General features: G+C 52.5%; 7 protein-coding genes across 7 annotated transcripts; 5 read left to right on the forward strand and 2 right to left on the reverse strand.

Annotated features, from left to right (window-relative positions):
* Positions 1 to 408: 408 nt before the first annotated feature.
* T310_4522 (Poly(A)-specific ribonuclease) lies at positions 409 to 4,079 on the forward strand (the record flags this gene model as incomplete). The annotated part of the gene is made up of 4 exons (XM_013472601.1): positions 409 to 537; positions 604 to 1,901; positions 1,982 to 3,097; positions 3,152 to 4,079. The coding sequence occupies 4 exons, from the start codon at positions 409 to 411 to the stop codon at positions 4,077 to 4,079; spliced, it is 3,471 nt and encodes a 1,156-aa protein (XP_013328055.1).
* A 1,055-nt stretch (positions 4,080 to 5,134) lies between these two features.
* T310_4523 (Cupin domain-containing protein) lies at positions 5,135 to 6,064 on the forward strand (the record flags this gene model as incomplete). The annotated part of the gene is made up of 3 exons (XM_013472602.1): positions 5,135 to 5,536; positions 5,605 to 5,900; positions 6,025 to 6,064. The coding sequence occupies 3 exons, from the start codon at positions 5,135 to 5,137 to the stop codon at positions 6,062 to 6,064; spliced, it is 738 nt and encodes a 245-aa protein (XP_013328056.1).
* Positions 6,065 to 7,029: 965 nt separating this feature from the next.
* Positions 7,030 to 9,833, forward strand: T310_4524 (Translation elongation factor EF-1 subunit; the record flags this gene model as incomplete). The annotated part of the gene is made up of 5 exons (XM_013472603.1): positions 7,030 to 7,255; positions 7,336 to 7,401; positions 7,601 to 8,329; positions 8,382 to 8,567; positions 8,626 to 9,833. 5 exons carry the CDS (start codon positions 7,030 to 7,032, stop codon positions 9,831 to 9,833), a joined length of 2,415 nt encoding a protein of 804 aa, XP_013328057.1.
* Positions 9,834 to 10,879: 1,046 nt separating this feature from the next.
* On the forward strand, positions 10,880 to 13,141 carry T310_4525 (2-alkenal reductase; the record flags this gene model as incomplete). Its single annotated transcript, XM_013472604.1, has 5 exons — positions 10,880 to 11,030; positions 11,104 to 11,299; positions 11,362 to 12,467; positions 12,522 to 12,904; positions 12,965 to 13,141. The coding sequence occupies 5 exons, from the start codon at positions 10,880 to 10,882 to the stop codon at positions 13,139 to 13,141; spliced, it is 2,013 nt and encodes a 670-aa protein (XP_013328058.1).
* A 279-nt stretch (positions 13,142 to 13,420) lies between these two features.
* On the reverse strand, positions 13,421 to 14,114 carry T310_4526 (uncharacterized protein; the record flags this gene model as incomplete). Its single annotated transcript, XM_013472605.1, has 2 exons — positions 13,421 to 13,957; positions 14,073 to 14,114. The coding sequence occupies 2 exons, from the start codon at positions 14,112 to 14,114 to the stop codon at positions 13,421 to 13,423; spliced, it is 579 nt and encodes a 192-aa protein (XP_013328059.1).
* Positions 14,115 to 14,448: 334 nt separating this feature from the next.
* Positions 14,449 to 16,289, forward strand: T310_4527 (uncharacterized protein; the record flags this gene model as incomplete). The annotated part of the gene is made up of 5 exons (XM_013472606.1): positions 14,449 to 14,631; positions 15,025 to 15,665; positions 15,715 to 15,937; positions 15,967 to 16,138; positions 16,192 to 16,289. 5 exons carry the CDS (start codon positions 14,449 to 14,451, stop codon positions 16,287 to 16,289), a joined length of 1,317 nt encoding a protein of 438 aa, XP_013328060.1.
* Positions 16,290 to 16,553: 264 nt separating this feature from the next.
* T310_4528 (Alcohol dehydrogenase) lies at positions 16,554 to 17,840 on the reverse strand (the record flags this gene model as incomplete). Its single annotated transcript, XM_013472607.1, has 4 exons — positions 16,554 to 17,041; positions 17,102 to 17,180; positions 17,244 to 17,611; positions 17,690 to 17,840. The coding sequence occupies 4 exons, from the start codon at positions 17,838 to 17,840 to the stop codon at positions 16,554 to 16,556; spliced, it is 1,086 nt and encodes a 361-aa protein (XP_013328061.1).
* Positions 17,841 to 19,275: the final 1,435 nt, after the last annotated feature.

Genomic DNA, 19,275 nt, shown 5'->3' on the forward strand with positions numbered 1-19,275 from the left:
TATTTCCTTTATAGTAGGGGGGATGTGCCTCGTAAGTGTAGATCATCGACGTGGTTAAACCCAGGTCACGTGATAGCATGTCCGTGCAGCTCCGCATCTTTCAGGCGCGGGAGATCGTTCTTGAATAGCATATCAAGTCTTCTGCGATATCCGCCGTGCATCCAACCTGACAAGTCTCTGAGCTTATCGATCTTCCAAGGATAACCTTCCTGTTATCGTGCCGTGCATGGCGCCTCCGCTAGAATCAAAGCCACCTTGCGGCCTTGCCAGCATCCATCTCTGAGAATGACGCCGGATGCCCGTACGGGTAGAGACTTTGGAGGCGTAACCGATCAAATAACTTAGACTGCTTGATCCCGATCTCGGAAGTAGCGATTTGGCTGTGGGATACGTTGTCTACGAGCCATCATGGAGGCCGATTGGGATGAGGTGTCGCGGATCCCGGTGCCGCCTCCCAACCCGCATGTCCTGCCCACCATTGCGACAACGATTGCGTTTGATGATCTTCAGGAGTTATTATGGGCGGGAAATGAATTTGTGAGCCTCCACCCAGTAAAATCTTGTGGGATGCAGTGTTGCTGACCTGAATCGGTTGACATCCAGGGGAGGGTTACCTCGTTTTACGGGCCGGAGCTCCAGAGATACACGTCCGTCCGAGCGCACCCAGTTTCCGAGGGACCTGTACGACAGTTTCTGTTCCATGAGAAAGGCGTGATCTCCATTTCGTCGAAGAGCGTGCATATGGTTTCTCGCAGGGGTCTCACCCAGTGGCACCTCTCCCACCCTGACATGACCGATTTACGGTGCATGAGCTTCACTGCCCAGACGAATCGAATCATCGTGGCGGGATGTCAGCCAACGATGCTGATTGTGGACATAGACAAGGGGCAGGTGGTTGATAAGGTGGCGACTGATGTCAACTACACAATCATGAGGAAGAGCCGTTATCTCTGCGCTGCGACAGATGCAGGTTCCGTCAACGCGCTGAGCCTGTCGGATTTCAAGGTTGTCAAGAGTTGGAAGGCTCATGGTGCCGCAGTCAACGATATGGACGCTCGGAATGATTTCCTTGTTACTTGTGGTTTTTCGATGCGACATTTGGGTTCTCCAATCGTGGACCCATTAGCCAATGTGTATGATCTAAAAACTCTGACACCATTGCCTCCCATCCCCTTCCATGCGGGTGCAGCCTATGTACGCATGCATCCAAGACTCCACACGACAAGTTTCGTGGCGTCTCAGACAGGCCAGCTTCAAGTCGTGGATTTGATGAATCCCAATACTGTCAATCTCCGCCAGGCAAATGTCAACTTCATGCTAGGACTTGAGATATCTCCATCTGGGGAAGCTCTGGCCATTAATGATGCCGAATGTTCAATTCACCTCTGGGGCTCACCCTCCAAAATCCATTTCAATGAAATGAGCAAGGAAACCGAGTTTGCCGATGTCACTCCGCGACCGCAGATGATCGACTGGTCTCCTGACACGCCCCTGAATCTTATTGGCATGCCTTACTACCACGAGCGTCTCCTGTCCGCCTGGCCCAGCCATCTTGTCTTCGACGTCGGGAGTCCTCCCGCCCCGATCGACCCATCCATCATACCGTACCTTCGCCCTGCTGAAATCGGGCATTACGCTGCAAATCCGAGAAAGACGCGGAGATATCAGGTAGAGAACACACGCCAACTTATCTCTTCGGAACCAGCTCTGGCGGCACCGAAGTTCCTGAGCGAAAAGGCGCGAGAGCAGCCGCGGAACAAGAGCGATGGTTCGGTTGCGGATGTTTCTGATGCGCTGGCTGGTGCAAAGCTGGGCGCGGACGGGGAAGAAGATCCGTTGCTGAAATACAGCAATGTCGAAATCAAGTATAGTAAATTTGGTGTGGACGACTTTGATTTCCGGTAAGGATGGAGTTTATTTCTTTCCCGGCCTATTATTATATACTGCACGGTATCCAGAGAAAATACTAAGAGAGCACTAGGTATTACAACAAGACCACATTCTCCGGGCTGGAAACGCACATTGCAAACTCGTTTACGAACGCCCTCCTTCAATTATTCAAATTCATCCCTCTCATGCGAAACATCGCGCTGCATCATGCGGCGAGCAGCTGTATCTCTGAGAACTGCCTGCTGTGTGAGATGGGATACCTGTTTGACATGTTGGACAAAGCAAATGGCCAAAATTGCCAGGCCACCAATCTTCTGAGGACGTTCAGCAGTTTCCGTGAAGCCTCGAATCTAGGACTTCTGGAGGAGAATCTGACGAATAAATCTCTGGCTACTGCTATCCAGTCAGTCAATCGATTCTTCCTGAATCAAATCGCACATGATTATCGCGCGATCGCCCCCGAATCGGACGAACTTGACAAGAATCTCGCGACCATCGCTTCTGAGTCTATCAGATGCATGTTCTGTCGGAACGAGATCGTCCGCCCCGGCAATGCGTTTGTGAACGAACTCATTTACCCCACCCTCGATGTCAAACATGCACGGCGAAATCCAGCGTTTAAATTCTCCAGCATTCTGAAATCGAGCATCGAACGGGAGACTCAAAATAGAGGATGGTGCAACCATTGCCGGCGCTATCAGCAAGTAGCAATTCGAAAGACGATACACCACATGCCACCGGTCGTGATGTTAAATGCGGCGTTGAACAACCCGCACTATCGACAACTGTGGGCGACTCCGGGCTGGTTACCTGAGGAGGTTGGTATCGTAGTCGACAACGGCCAGGTGCAATGTTTCGAGGGTGAAGATCTTCGAACGCGGGTGCAGAACGGCACCCCTGGGTTGACCGTCTACGAGCTGGTAGGCCTGGTCGCTGAGATTGATATCACCGAACATCACAAGCCGCATCTCGTGTCCTTCATCAATGTCAGTATCTCTGCGCGCGAACCCGAGGACAAAAGCAGGTGGCACTTGTTCAATGACTTCTTGGTCACCGAAGTTAGTCGAGATGAGGCTCTGAAGTTCAGTGAACCTTGGAAAGTGCCATGCGTCTTGGCATATCAGGCGAAGCACGCTAGGCACAAGGTCGATGATTCGTGGAAGGAGGGTCTCGACACGTCGTTGCTATTCCACGAATGGTCTATGAAGTGAGTCCGCTTGCATCCAAACGTTGAGATGAGAGTGCTAATTTTTCTTCCCAGTGGTGGCCGTGTTATCGAATCTTGCCGTGTGCTCGCTCCAGAGGAACGGCCGGAGCCTGGAACACCAGTCGCTCTCGACACGGAGTTTGTAGATTTAGAGAAGGCAGAAATCGACGTCAAGGCCGACGGGTCGCAAGAAATCATACGACCCAGTAAGAGCGGTCTTGCTCGAGTGTCTGTGCTGAGAGGGTCGGGTGTGAACGAAGGCGTTCCGTTCATTGACGATTATATCACGATCAAAGAGCCCATTGTGGACTACGTTACTCAATATTCCGGCATCAAGCCGGGAGATTTGGACCCAAGAACCAGCGAGCACAATCTGGTCCCGCTCAAGGTCGCCTATAAGAAGTTATGGGTCTTGCTGAACCTCGGTTGCGTGTTCGTGGGACATGGGCTCGCATCGGACTTTCGCAAGATCAACATCCAGGTTCCCAAGGCGCAAACCGTGGATACCCAGTATCTCTTCTTTCATCCAGCCAAGAACCGTCGCCTTAGCCTGCGCTATCTCGCATGGGCCGTTTTCAAGGAGTACATCCAGGAGGAAAGCCCGGACGCTGCCGAGGGTCACGACTCGATTGAAGACGCCCGCATGGCACTGCGTCTGTGGAAGAAATTTCAGGAATACGAGGATGCTGGAATTGTGTCGCAGATGCTTGAAGAGATCTTCCGCGAAGGATTCAAACTGGGATTCCGGCCTCCTCCCCGCAATGGCAACGGGCCTGCTCGTCCTGGCACCGCTATCAGCGCGACAAATGGAAGTGGCCGCAACACACCGGACGTCGGAGGCGCAGTGAATTTGAACGGTGCTGGAAGCGCTCCGTCGACGCCTCGACAGGCTTTCAGGCGGTCGAACGCTCTGACACCTAGCAGTAGCAGCTTTGGCGGCCCCGGATCTAGCGATTTTTTCGGAGGGAGTCCACTGAGATAGCACGGAATTGACTTCTTAACGATCAACGCCCTGACATATCTTATTCATACACGAGTCATGACTGGTCAATCGTGATGAGGGGGAGGAAATTATTTTCGCGGTACATCTGGGTCAGGAGAGATTTCTTGTTTGGGTCGGTTATTTGGAACTGTGATGAATTATTTTATAGCCGGATGTTTTGGCCCTGCTGGTATATAGTCAGCTGACTTAGGAATAAGTTCAATATTTTTTTCTCCTCATGCGTATGCGTCTTTTGCAGGGCTGAAGATAGATAGATAGACATACAGGCAGGAGATCGAATGACGATATGATTTGATTGTGCGATTGACAAAGTGGCTCTCTTCTTTGGCCTCGAGTATAGGATCATTATATATATATCGATCGGTCACGGTACCTGACACAGGGGGCAGTGAACACAACGCAATTATCTGCTGGAGAAGCGTCTCATCCTCCGCTTAGTCTGGATTTGCTCTGTTAAATTGCTTATCACTTATGCTCATTGCTCATTACATCGTCCAGAGATGAGGTGAGGTAATCAACGTTCTTTCCAAGTTCGATCACCTCCAACCTGCCAGAAAACGGAAAGTGGAGTGATCTTGGAACACCGAAAAGGGAAAAGGTCATCTTCCGTGATCCAACAAATTCAAAGGATTATTAGATACCTCCTTTGAGGAGATCCATTGAGTTTCTTCTTTTTCCTTTTGGTCTTATTATCATCGACTATGACGTACGCCAGCATAATCAATGACTTCGATGACGTTCCCCTTCCCCTCCTGTTCCCGGCCACCCAATCATCACCAACGCCCGCTGATGCATCGAGACCGCGTCCGCGATGACAAAGCGTGCGTCTTGCTTCGTAAAGCCCTGTATCCGGTGAAATTGACTGCTTGAAGGCCCGGAATCTGGAATGCGACATTGATAAGCTTAGCAGCTTTTCTTTTGCTTCCTCCCTGGAGTGGGGAAGAGAAAGGGTCGGAATATGTATCGACCTGGCTAGGAATATATTAATGCCCGTTTTCCCCCGGCAGCCGGCGCAGCTGGTCGATAGCCAAATAATGGAGATTGCGTTTGCTAGAAGGAAGTTGTACAATCAGTTGCCTTCTTCTTACTCCTACTTTTCTCGTTGTTCTATGTTAATTGCACGATCCTTTCAAAGGTCATCCGCCATCCTCCAATCGCCCACTGCTATCAGCGGAAACTATCAGCTCAGCAGCAAGAAGCCAATACTATTGTCTCGTCCAGCATTATCGTTTACAAGATCGTTCACCACCTCCGCAGCCATGTCGACGTTTCCCACCCCGTCGTTGGACCCTCCGAAGCATGAGATGGTATACTTTCCCCAGATGACCACCTCGCTGCCGTCCAAATCCGCCGAGTTTCGTCGTGTGCTCTGGACGGGCCTGTACTCGCAGGTCGTGCTCATGAATGTCCCTGTCAATGGGGAAATTGGCGATGAGGTGAGCAGCTCCCCTCTCCTTCCCTAGAGTCGTTCACTTTGAAAGCTTCTGACTTTCTGCGCTGGCAGATCCACACCGTCGACCAGATCCTAACCTTCACCTCTGGCGTGGGCCGCGCCACTATCAACGGCAAGGACCAGGACGTGCAGGCGGGCGATATGGTCATCGTCCCAGCGGGCACGCAACACCAGTTCATCAACACGGGTCCCACCCCGCTGGTGCTCTATACGATTTATTCTCCAGCAGAACACAAGCCCACTTCTGTCCACAAGGACAAGGCGCAAGGTGACCGCGAAGAAGAGGAAGGCATCGATGAGCCACCGGAGTGGAGTCAGAGGAGTAAGAAGGAGAATGAGGCGTTGGGGTTTGTGAAGGTTTGACAGAGGAAAGAAAAGGCTTATTATTAGCAACGGAACATGTGTACTGAATATACCTTTGATAGTCGTTCCTAAACTAATCCCGTGGAATACGATACTGTATTTATGTAGTTATGTACACACATGTGCCTCTGATATGGACGTGAAATGATATTTTCGAGGGTTTCTCTTTTACCTCTACGCAGGATATAGTTTGAACATTGCAGCTTAGAACCACACCGTATACAGTAAAGAACAGGAGCCCTGGCTCTCCAGCGAGAGGGAGAGGCCGGGTTTGAGATTTTGTACGATTTTTTTTTAAAAGTAAGAACTCAAGCTCCATTCCTTTCATTCATAGCTTCTCTTGTTGTTAAAATAGTAGTCATAGATATAACTGCATGTAATTATCGCTCAGTGTCTGAGATATACGACTCTCTTATTGTATGATAAACAGCAGTTGAAGAAGACAGAAAGAGCCTAGTCCTAGGCCCTGAAACGTAGGTACATACATATCGAAATAATGATACCTGCCTACCTGCCTAGCTACAGGACTGGAAATGTACCACCAAGTTCTATCGTCTATCGAAGGATATAGGGAGGGACGTCCACTCCTCTTGGGGGAAGAAGTAACCCAGTACATACATGCGCTGAGTCCATGTCCCCAGCTTTGCATGGCTCCCTTCAACATGTCACTCTGAGAAAATAGTTGGACTTGGACATACACAGTGCGTTAAGAAGGGTTCCATATTTTGGTCTCTTTCCCATATGATCTGTACAAATGGTGATTGATCGTTTTCATATCCTTTTATCCAAATAAGTTTGGTTCAATAGGACGACCACATTTTTTTTTAAGATGATATCTTGTTGATGTTGAGGGCCTTCGAGCGGAATGCTGATAGTGGGGAGTGACGTGAGGCCTGCTCCACCGCTCACTAACGCCGCACCCCTCGATCCCCTCCGCACGCCTGTTCATGACAACATACTAGCACAATCTTCCAAGTCTTTGATCTGGCTGTTGTCCCCGGTGATCTCTGCCTCTGGTCTACGCAGAATCTGACATAGACAACACTTCATTTCACTCTAGCATCTGTCCGTGACTGTCGAGCCGCGACCACTCCCTCCCACTGCATACCCGCCATGTCTCGTCACCGCGTCAAATCCCTCGACTACGATGAAGACGACCTCGACGACAACTACGACGAGACTGACCCCGAGGAACAAGAGCTGCTGGAGGAGTACACCGACGAGGTTCTCAGTCAGCTCCGTGCGGGGCAGCCTTCTGTGACCGCATCGCGAGAGGAGGTACAAGAGACGCTATGGCACTACTACAACGATGTGCAGAAGTCTGTGAACTACCTCAGAAGTGAGTAAATTGACGCGAAAAATGAAGTGACACCTGGTTTGATTGCTCCAAGGTTGCCCCTCTAACTTGTCGCTCGACAGATAAAAAGGCAAAGGAAATGAAGAAAAAGGCTGCGACGCCTGTTTCAAAACCCAAAGCGGCAGCGGGTAAGTGCATGGTTTCCTTCAACAACACCCTGGAAATGTCTTCTGCCTTCGGGGTGGCTGGGCTCGGGTTTCCCTACATGCGATTCATTTCCGAGAAGTGACCCAGTCAGAGCTTGCTAGGTGAGTCTTTGATTCTTTTGACTTCCTTTGCTTTGACACCACTAACATCCTTCTGCAAGTACGGACATGTCTCTAACAGGTTTATCAGTGCCAGCTTACCCCGCGATTTCTACATCGCCTCCGTCATCATCGACCCACTTCTCAGCGGCGGACTTCTTCCGTGATGCCCCTTGGTTGAACATCCCTCCGCACCGGCGAGCAGAGATTCTCATAGAGCCTTTATATCCCCGACTCGGCCTGATGGGTGGGAATCCCCAGAGTGAGGGGAAACCGTCGAAGCTGGCGGCTTTGGCTGCAGCACGCAAAAAGAAGGAGAGCGAGAGAAAGGGAAACGAGAAGACGACAGAGTCACATACAGAGGAAGAGCAAAAGCCTGGGTCTTTGTCGTTGCTTGAAAGGTTGTCTGGTCCTGGCAAAGAGCCCCGACCAGCCGCAAAAGCAGGCGGCCTATCTGCATTGAAGGAAGGTCGACTGGGAAGTCGTGCGGCAAGGCGCAGATCTTCCGTCACTGAAGAGACACAAAAGGAAGAGACAAGCGTTTCTACGACACCATCGCTTGGCAAGAAAGGCCCCGCGGAAACCCCAGAAGAGCAGCAACCTTGGACTTCCGTGGACCTTCGCGCGTCGCCTTCCATGTTCGCTACGATCATTGTGGGGGACGGGATCCGACCCTCTACTGAGCCTAGCCACCTTTCTGGCAAGAGATTTGATGTCATGCAGGTTTATGGACAAGATCTCACTGAAGCGTTTGACTTTACAGGCCCCAGTCCCGACGATGTTGTCCTGAACGCACAAAGTGCATCAAAAGGTTTGCCTATTCGCGGAATGAGATGAACCGTCGCCTAATGACATGTCATCAGGCCTTAAATCCAAACAGGCTACTCCTCTCAAAGCGACAGGTGAAAAGAAATCACCGGCGGAGCTCGCAGAAGGGGTGAAAGCTTTGTCCGTCGAAGAGCCTGTCAAGGTAAAGAGCAAGAACCTCGATGTCCTGGCAGAGTACAAAAAATCACAGAAAAAGAAAGCCGCCAATTTCGTGGTGATTGGTATGTGGAGCTCCATTTTACCTCCACCTTCGAGCGGTTACTGACCTTCAGGTGTTAGGTCACGTTGATGCCGGGAAGAGTACGCTCATGGGACGCCTGCTCGCCGACTTGAATGCTGTAGATCAACGGACCCTGGACAAGTATCGACGGGAAGCAGAAAAAATCGGCAAGGGCTCGTTCGCTCTAGCCTGGGTATTGGACCAGGGGTCGGAGGAACGGGCTAGAGGTGTCACTATTGATATCGCGATGAACAAGTTCGAAACTGAAAATACCCGCTTCACAATCTTGGATGCGCCTGGACACCGGGACTTTGTGCCAAACATGATTGCTGGCGCCAGCCAGGCGGACTTTGCCGTGCTTGTCATAGACGCGAGCACAGGCAACTTCGAGTCTGGACTGAAGGGGCAAACCAAAGAGCATGCCTTGCTCGTGCGGAGCATGGGAGTCCACAAGATCGTCGTCGCTGTCAACAAGATGGACACGGTTCAGTGGTCCCGGGACCGGTTTGAGGAGATTGAGCAGCAGATCTCCTCGTTCCTCACCGCCGCCGGCTTCCAAGCCAAGAATATCACCTTTGTCCCGTGCTCGGGGTCCCACGGAGACAACGTCACGAGACGCAGCACCGATGCTAATGCGGCATGGTACACCGGCCGTACCCTCATTGAAGAACTCGAGACCTCCGAGCCTTTCACTCATGCTCTTGACAAGCCATTGCGCATGACGATCGGGGACGTGTTCCGGGGCGGCGTTCAGAACCCCATCTCGATCTCAGGACGCCTCGACGCTGGCAGCCTTCAAATAGGCGATTCGATCCTGACCATGCCTAGTGGAGAGACTGCATTGATCAAGAGTTTGGAGGTAGACGGCGAGCCCAGCGATTGGGCTGTCGCGGGACAGAACGTGGTTCTCAATCTCGCCAACATCGATCCTGCCCACCTTCGGTCAGGCGACGTTATCTGCACCCCTACCGCGCCCATTCAAACCATCCAGAGCTTCACCACCAAAGTGCTCGCGTTCGATCACTTGATGCCAATGCAGGTAGACATCCATCGGGGCCGACTGCACGTCTCTGGTCGAATTAGCCGGCTCGTCGCGACGTTGGATAAGGGAACGGGAGCCGTGGTCAAGAAGAAGCCGAAGATCGTCCCTCCGGGAACAGTGGCGCGGATCATCGTGGAGATGGAACAGCCCGTGCCTCTGGAGGCGCCTGCAAGGATCGTGCTCCGTGCTGGCGGTGAGACGGTGGCAGCGGGTCTGCTGGAATGAGCGCTGGCATTGTAGTTTTTCGTATTCACCTTATGATGATGATGATAATGTGATGTGACCCTCTAGACCATTTGCATGATATGGACAGTGTATTTACGCACTCGATACACGCATTTGCGAGGTCTCTGTTTGGTGCGAGATAGAATTTGAGTACCTTATGCATAAATCGTAGGAGCAAGCAAGGGCGCAATGTTGCCTCTTTCAAAACCTACGGCGTTCGAAGCCACAATCCCGCGCTACGAGGGAGAACCACCAAAACTAGCCTACAGATTGATCGTATCAAGGCAATGCCAGTAAGACGATAGAGGCCATATCTTGTCAACAAAGGATGGCAATTTTTAGAAACCAGCCAACCACGGAACCGCAGCGGCATCGCGGGCAAATGAGCGTCGCCACTTGCGGCAAGACCGTAGGATTCTCGAATGGACAGATGTTCTGATCTTGCCAGACGCCAGCAGCAGCCGCGCACCAAAAGGACAGCTCAGCAGAAAGACCTGCTGCGGCTATCGTCATCGACTCGCTGTTGGTTGCCTCTTTCTAGTGATTTCGACAGTGGCTCTTTCTCCAGGCGGAGGCCGCAGACACCGCGTCTGATTGGCCCGACATTCTGAGTCAGCAGAGGGTTCGGGCCAAGGGACGGCCCAATGGGAGCGCGAGAAGTAACCTTAAATGCCTTACCCGCGAAAAGGCCAGCATGGCCGCTGCGACCTCGTCGCCGCATGCTCCATACAAGAACTCGGCCGGAGCTTCTCTGTTCTTCTTCTCTCGTTCCTTCAACAACTCCCCTTCCTTCCTTTCCCTCCCGTCTTTCTCCATCCCTTTCTCCCTTCTCCCTTCCTTCTCCGAGGGATTGGTCTCCTTTTATTTACAGTACCCTGTGCTTTTCCTCTCTTGAGGAAGCAGGATCGCAGCGGTATCGTAACGGGAGCTTCTTTGGAGCTTAACTGGGAGATCTGTTCTTTTGAATTTCAGCCGAAACACTTTCTGCACCTGGTCAAGGACAGCAATCCTCTCTTCCTTTTCCACACTGCTCCTCCGGACGCATCATGGCACGATCGTCGCGGCCGGGCGGGGCGTCCAAGCCCTTTGCCTGGACGACCGTCTTTTACCTCCTCCTGGTCTTCATTGCGCCTCTGGCGTTTCTGGGAACTGCCCACGCTTCTGAGGAACAGAACGTCCAAGAGAACTATGGAACTGGTATGCTTCCTGCCAAAGCTGTGCTCGATGTTCGTTGTCTTTCGGCAGCCGCTGACCTGATTCTTTCCCCTAGTCATCGGTATCGATTTGGGAACGACCTACTCTTGTGTCGGTGTGATGCAGAATGGAAAGGTCGAGATCTTGGTTAACGACCAGGGCAACCGTATCACTCCGTCGTACGTGGCTTTCACGGATGAGGAGCGTCTGATCGGTGATGCCGCGAAGAACCAGTACTCTTCCAACCCCAAGAGGACAATCTTCGACATCAAGTGAGCGACATCCTTTGGGAATTTTCGTGACGCATGCATTTACTGACACCTGCGTGTTCCAGGCGTCTGATCGGCCGGAAGTGGGACGACAAGGACGTCCAGAGAGACATCAAGAACTTCCCCTTCAAGGTTTCCAACAAGGATGGCAAGCCCGTCGTCACCGTCGATGTCAACAAGCAGCCCAAGACCTTCACCCCCGAGGAGATCTCGGCCATGGTCCTGGGCAAGATGAAGGAGATCGCGGAGGGTTATCTCGGAAAGCCCGTCCACCACGCCGTCGTCACGGTTCCCGCCTACTTCAACGACGCCCAGAGACAGGCCACCAAGGACGCCGGTACCATCGCTGGCCTGAACGTTCTCCGTGTTGTGAACGAGCCCACTGCGGCCGCTATCGCCTACGGTTTGGACAAGACTGGCGACGAGCGCCAGATCATCGTCTACGACCTGGGTGGTGGTACCTTCGATGTCTCCCTCCTGTCGATCGACAACGGCGTCTTCGAGGTCTTGGCTACCGCCGGTGACACCCACCTGGGTGGTGAGGACTTTGACCACCGTGTCATGGACTACTTTGTCAAGCTCTACAACAAGAAGCACAACGTCGACATTACCAAGGACCTGAAGACCATGGGTAAACTGAAGCGCGAGGTTGAGAAGGCCAAGCGGACGCTCTCTTCTCAGATGTCCACTCGCATCGAGATTGAGGCTTTCCACGAGGGCAAGGACTTCTCTGAGACCCTGACCCGCGCCAAGTTTGAGGAGTTGAACATGGATCTGTTCAAGCGGACCCTCAAGCCCGTGGAGCAAGTTCTCAAGGACGCCAAGGTCAAGAAGAGCGACATCAGTGACATTGTCCTGGTCGGTGGTTCTACCCGTATTCCTAAGGTCCAGGCTCTCCTTGAGGAGTTCTTCAACGGAAAGAAGGCCAGCAAGGGTATCAACCCTGATGAGGCTGTCGCCTTCGGTGCTGCCGTTCAGGGTGGTGTCCTCTCCGGAGAGGAGGGAACGGGCGACGTCGTTCTCATGGATGTCAACCCTCTCACTCTGGGTATTGAGACCACTGGTGGTGTCATGACCAAGCTCATCCCTCGTAACACGGTCATCCCTACCCGCAAGTCTCAGATCTTCTCGACCGCGGCCGACAACCAGCCCACGGTCTTGATCCAAGTTTGTAAGTGTCATCTACCATTTCCTTCCAGCAGCACTGGTTACTAACAGATGACAGATGAGGGAGAGCGTTCTATGACCAAGGACAACAACCTCTTGGGCAAATTCGAGCTCACGGGTATCCCACCGGCGCCTCGTGGCGTGCCTCAGATTGAGGTCTCCTTCGATCTGGATGCCAACGGTATCCTGAAGGTCAGCGCCGCTGACAAGGGTACCGGAAAGGCGGAGTCCATCACCATCACCAACGACAAGGGCCGCCTGACTCAGGAGGAGATTGACCGCATGGTTGCGGAGGCCGAGCAGTTCGCAGAGGAAGACCGGGCCGCCAAGGCCAAGATCGAGGCCCGTAATGCCCTGGAGAACTACGCCTTCAGCCTGAAGAATCAGGTCAATGACGAGAACGGCCTGGGTGGCAAGCTTGATGATGATGACAAGGAGACTGTAAGTTCTTTTTTTTTTCGCATCTGGAAATTCTCGATTCATGGCTAACTCTTTACGTAGATTCTGGAGGCTGTCAAGGAGGCGACCGACTGGCTGGAAGAGAACGCTGCCAGCGCCTCGACAGAGGACTTTGAGGAGCAGCGCGAGAAGCTGTCGAGCGTCGCCTATCCGATCACCAGCAAGCTGTACGGTTCCGCACCGGCGGACGAGGAGCCTAGCGGCCACGACGAGCTGTAGACTTGGTTTAGATGGGAAGCATTCTGGAGTTCTGCGTTGTGCTTATACGTTATCTTCTATTATGTTTTATTCCTGTACTGTTAAAAAAAGGATGGTTGTTTGAGGGCAATCAGACAGTGATAATCACCTTATCAGATAGGATCAAGATTCTTGGAATTTGAATCTTGAGATATTGGGAATTATATATGGTTATGTCGGACTTCTCGACGTAGAGATTTTTTGAAATGTCCTTGTCAACAGTCCTCAAGTAATACAGACAGGCAACATCTTCAAACGGCACTATTGTCCACCCTCGATGAAGTCCTTGACTACCTCGACGATGACTTGATGGTCATCCTCCTGTTTCAATCCACTCACGACGATGACCCCGACCAACCCGTCGACACCTCGCACCCGGATGGGGAACCCGCCTCCATGAATCGCATAGTCATCGGCCACACTGCCACCGTTGGAGCTGGGCAACGCGTACTTTTTCACGAACGCCGCCTCCACCTGATCTACGTCTGTCGTCGCGCTCAACATCTTCCGCCGTAGGAGCCAGGTGGACATGCCCCAGCGCAGGACGGTGTTGCGCTTCCGCCGCACCCAGACCTCATTATCGGGGACGGTACCGGACTCAGTCGCGCTCTGGAAGACGACGTGAGGTTGTTGCGATCCTGTCGTGAGGGCGATCGAGATCAGCGCTGGTTTCCGTCGGCCGTCCGGTAGCGAAAGGATTCGCGCGCGGAGGGCGAGACCGAGCGACCAAGCGGTGTCGGCGGTGAAGGAGGGGAAGATTGCTGCGGGGGAGGACTCGTAGGCTGCGAGCTGGGCAGGCTGTCGTGTAGCATTGTTTTCTGGTCAGTCGTTGAATTGTGGATTGTTACTTCGTATATGTGACGACGCGTTATATGTTTGTGGTGTGGTCTTCTTGGTCAAGCGGCGTACTTACATCCGTGAGAGGCACTCCGAGCGGTTGCTGCGAGGCTGCCATCTCTCTGGCTTTGGAAATAGATAGATATATTTCTGTCGCAAGAAGGTTTATCTGTAAATCGAACGACTGGTTAATTGATTGACTGAGGAGAGTAGCAGTGGCGTATCTTCTGCACTGCAGTTTGGGTGACGCGGGGTGTGTTCCGTAATTTCGTGGTATTATTACGCTTGAACTTTTAGCCAACGCGTCGTAATTTATACACCTAGGCACTTTCTAAGTTGGCCATATCTGTCGCCTCACACACCCGCCCTTGGAGATGTCTGTTGCTCGTGGACAACCCCGTCGCAGCCTCTGTCCCAGCTCGACTTCCTCGTTTTGATGACAGCAGATGAGAATGGTCAAGGACAACATCGCTGGTCTCTCCCCAGCTGAGAGAACCGCATGCCCAGCGGAAGGGCTTTGTCCACGAGGCATTGCGGATGGTGATCGACTACGGATTGAGGGTGTTGGGCCTGGTGGAGGTCCGCGTCCGGACGACGCCGAGGGAGGTGTTCACGAGGACGTTGATGGAGAAGAGGTTTGGCACGACGCTAGTGAAGACCGGACCTGATGAATTTGGGAATAATGATTTGATCAAGAGGGGAAAGTGGTTATAGCTAGATCGTTCTGCGGCGGAGAATGCTCCGACCTGACAATGAACCCCGCTTGATAACTCCGACAACTCACCTTCTTTTCTAACTGCTTCAGTTACGACCTCTCTGACGTCGATCCTCTTACTCCTAAATACCTCTTTCTGGACAAAATAAACCCACATATGTATATTCTTTGATCCCGGCCTATGCCGAGACTCGTGAAGAGAGCCTGCGACTCCTGCATCGTCCGTAAAGTCCGCTGCGACGGGTCGCTGCCGTGCCAAACCTGCCAGACTGCCTCCAGACGAGTTCAATGTACTTATATCAAGCCTGCCCAGAAAAGGGGGCCCAAGTTTCGACGGGCCGCTCCGATCATTGATCCAGCCACTGCGCCCAGAAATAATCCTGACGGGACTGGCGAGACGGGCTCTGCAACAAGATCACCGCCCAAGAATGAGCGATGGAGGACACAGGACTATGCTCTAGAGGCGGCCGTGTGGGCACGGAAGCTGTCCTGGATAATCAATGAATATCACAACCAATCCTACAGCGTCTGGCCCGTTATCAAGTCCGACGTGCTGCTCGACCGGCTGAGCTTGCCATTCGATGCCAACACCTACTGTCTAGCGGCCGCCCTCTGCGCTGCCACCATGGCCCAATTGAATCTCCCTGCGGTAGCGGTTGAAGAAGACAATCTTCTGATAGACAGCGGCTATCTGGCGAGGGAGTGCATTCGAATCCGGGAGCAGCACAGCTATCGTGAGCATCTCGACGTGCGGAGCGCTCTGGCTTCTTTCTTCCTGCATGTGTACCATGCCAAAGTCAACAAGAGGAATTCTGCCATGATGTTCATCCAGGAAGCGATATCGTCCGCGAAACTGCTTGGGTTGGACCGCGACAATCGGGCGCTGCAGGAGCCAGCGGGAGATGTCGTCGACAATGGCGAAATCTTGTTCTCTTTGCTGTGGGTGTCTGAGAGGTATGCTGAAGATCTCTGGGTTGTATTTTCTCATGCTAACATAGTCCAGAGGATACGCTATGCATCTAGGTCTGTCCCCGTCTTACGCGCAGAGTTTCTGCGTCCCGGTCATCGAAAGCTCCCCCAACGTCCATGTCCACGGTCTTCTCGAATTGGCCAGACTTTTTGCGACATTTGACCAGTGCTCGGATGCCATGGTATCGGAAGAATTGCTCATCGCGTCCGAGACCGCACTGCAGGGGCTGTCGATGAACGCTGAGAACGCCGCCTTGGTCCGCTTTGCGGATTACTGCATTACCAGAGAGTGGATGAGGACGATTATCTGGCAGCGCGCGCTGTCTCTGGGGTTGCTCTCGTCGCGGGCTTCGTCGGCATTGATGTCTTTTCGCTTTCCTGTCCAGGTCAGCCGGGACCTGCTGAGTGCGCTGCGGAGTTTTTCATCGGAGGATCTTCTGCCTTTGGGGCGGGATCAGGTGCGTTATTTGCATAACACTACGTGTGTATGTCCAAGGCTAATGATGACCAGCTGCTGAAGTGCTTCGAGGTCGCGAACGCTCTGGCGGACACGTTGCTGTGCAGTTCCGCATTGTCGGGGAGTTCCACGCTTTGTTTTGGGCCGCATGAATTCCTCCACGGTCTCTATCAGAAACTGCAGCCTTTCTTGATCCAGGATCACACGCTCGACTCGATCTTACGGGAGAAGACGGCGCAGGCGCTTTTGAGTGTGCCTTCTCGTCTGTGGAATCTTAGTCTGGAACAACCCACGGAACTCGACACGGTCTCAACTATGAATACAACAAACGAAAACTCATCACAAGACGGAGATAATCGTCACGGGAAGGGTGATTTGAATGATTCGGATAACTAACTATTGACACAAGACGCTACCTAGTTGGCCACCTGCAGAACGATTCGTCCAGAAATATCTCCCTTCTCGAGTTCTTCGTACACTTGCGGCAGCTCCTTGAATGGCCGCACGCTGACATTTGGCGTTACGATGCCCCGTCTGGTCAACTCGACCGCTTCAAGACACTCCTTGAGCGAACCAACCAGGTTGCCGGTGATTTTGAGTCCCCTGATCACGATCGTCGAGATGGGCGTCTCGAGGAACGGCCGTCCGGGAGGAATGCCGACGCAGCTGAGCGTGCCGCCGACTCGCAGCATCTCCGCCGCATGGGCGAAGGCTTTTGCGTTGCCGGCAGTGACGACGACCGCGTGAGCACCTCCGTTAGTGATGCGCTGGACTTCTTGGATGACGTCGGGGGTCTTGGTGAAGTCGATGAATTCGGCCGCGCCTAGGGACAGGACGAATGCGCGTTTGTCGTCTCCTTTGTCGACGCCGATCACAGATGCTCCGTGTGCTCGGGCGTATTGTACTACGTTCATGTAACTTGTTAGCAGCCTGGCAGACAAATACAAGTTCGATGACGGCTCACCTGCCAGATGTCCCAGTCCACCTCCGGCACCCACCACGACGAGCCACTGCCCAACCTTGACATTGGCATTCAAAACGGCCTAAGAAGTCAGCATTGAAGACCACTCGTGAAGAGAAGGGGGAAAACTCTTTGTATGAAATACCTTGTACGCTGTCACCCCCGCACATAACACCGGCCCAATTAACTTCGGATCGACATCATCCGGCAAGATGGTCAGATAGTCTGCGTCCAGCGCGATATACTCCTGGAAACTACCATCCTCGTGATGCAAGTGGTTGGTGCTCTTGATGCAGTACTGCTCCACGCCCGCGAGGCAGAACTCGCACCGGCGACAGATCCGGCTCGAGAAGCGAATCCCGACCAAGCCTCCGATACGGAGATCATCGCTGCAGCCGGGGCCCAGAGCGATGATGCGGCCAACGCCTTCATGTCCCCCAATATGAGGCAGTTTGATCTTTGTGATGGGTTTGCCGTCTGCACCGGCGGCGGTGCCGCTTTTGGTGTGGAGGTCTGCGTCGTCATCGCCATCAGTAATGGTACATATTTCAACGCTTCATCCATCTCACTGATTTGTTGGTGATGACTCACCACTCTGACAAACACCTGTGTAGAGCACCTTGGCTAGAACCTCGTTTGGTCCCGGAGTCGGAACGGGGTAGTCATGTTGGAACTCGACCGGTCCACCCAGTTGACGGACAAGGGCGACTGTCTGGGTTTTGGGGATTGGTTCTGCTGTCATTTCTGATGTCTTCGTACTTGGGTTGTATCCGTCGCTAGGTCGTTATGTTGATCGTACTGTGCTGTACCAGTGCAAGTGCCGTTGGACGTGTGTGTGTATGTATACGTGCATGTGTTTTGATTGAAGATAAGCAGAACGGAGAGGGAGGTGGTGGTAATGGGGATATAAATACACCTGAGAGTAAGCAATGCAATGGAATGGGCGGAGCTATGGGATAGGATTGATTCATGAGATCTCCTGAACGAAGTCAAGCCAATTCATTCAACTCGATTCGTTATTCGCATCCGTTCTGGTGCGGAGCTGTAACGAGTCAGGGGTGACTTGGCCGGACTGGCCTGGAATCGAATTAGATTGAATTGGCACGTCCACACATACAAACAGACCCAAAACTCGGTCAAGTGAGTGACAAGTCTGTAGTACTACGATGAATGGATCCATTAGTTCAAATCCCCACGGGGCGCACAGTAGCCACGCCCAGGCTGGGCTGGTCGTCATGGTCACAAGACCCAGCGAGCACGACAGTTACCTATTTGTGCAAAATGCAAATGCAATTCTCCGATTCTCCGAGTCTGCGATTCTCCGAGCGTCTGCTTGTGTTTTCTATTATTATCTGGCGCACTTATACACACACACATGTGTAACGTAACGAAACTAGTTGGGCGAGTTTTCAAGGCGGATGATCTCTTGCAGGTAGGCAGGCAGTCAATCAATCAATCAGCCAGCCTGCCAGTCTGCCAGTCTGCAAGCAACGAAGGAAGGAATGATTTTATTATCTGACGCAGATAGAAAAGACAGTAAGTACATGTACTGCACATAACAGAAAGGTCAAACTAGCATACCAATATTGTACCAATTAATTTTTTACCCCGCAAAGGATGGATGAATGGGAACAGAGTCGACAGACGTGGGGGAAGATCACATATTGGAGGTTTGCTATTGTCTTATCGACGCTCTCTATTTTGGGATTCATGGCATACCGGTCTAACTGGATTCGGTAGTCATATAAGCTGATGTGATACATCATATTGGAAGCCGATACCCCGCTTCTATTATTATTATTATTATTATTCAAGTTTAACGTCCATACCGAGCCTTTCGGCTATGACAGACCCCGAATCGTGGGCGACGCCCCTATCTAGTCTCTAATTCCCCTCTTTGACCATTCTGGACCTTTTCCTCGCCCCAAACCGCCTTATTGCGCAGGGCTTTTGGGCATTATGTATGCCCTCCTTGGTGTTATCACTGAATGGGTGTCACCTGCCTGCTGCAGGCCACCCTCCCCTATTATCCCTCCCCCTCTCGTTCTGCCTCCTCCAAGGCCTCCAGCCCCCATTCATCATCCCTATGAGCCCTATCCACTGCCCGTACCTGGTCCCCCCGGGGGCAACCTATGGCAGTATCTGCTAGGAACTGCAGCAGGGCTCGTGAGGCTTTA

Source organism: Rasamsonia emersonii, assembly GCF_000968595.1.
Source record: "Rasamsonia emersonii CBS 393.64 chromosome Unknown ctg1118621760120, whole genome shotgun sequence".
In the NCBI taxonomy this organism is placed as follows: Eukaryota; Fungi; Ascomycota; class Eurotiomycetes; order Eurotiales; family Trichocomaceae; genus Rasamsonia; species Rasamsonia emersonii.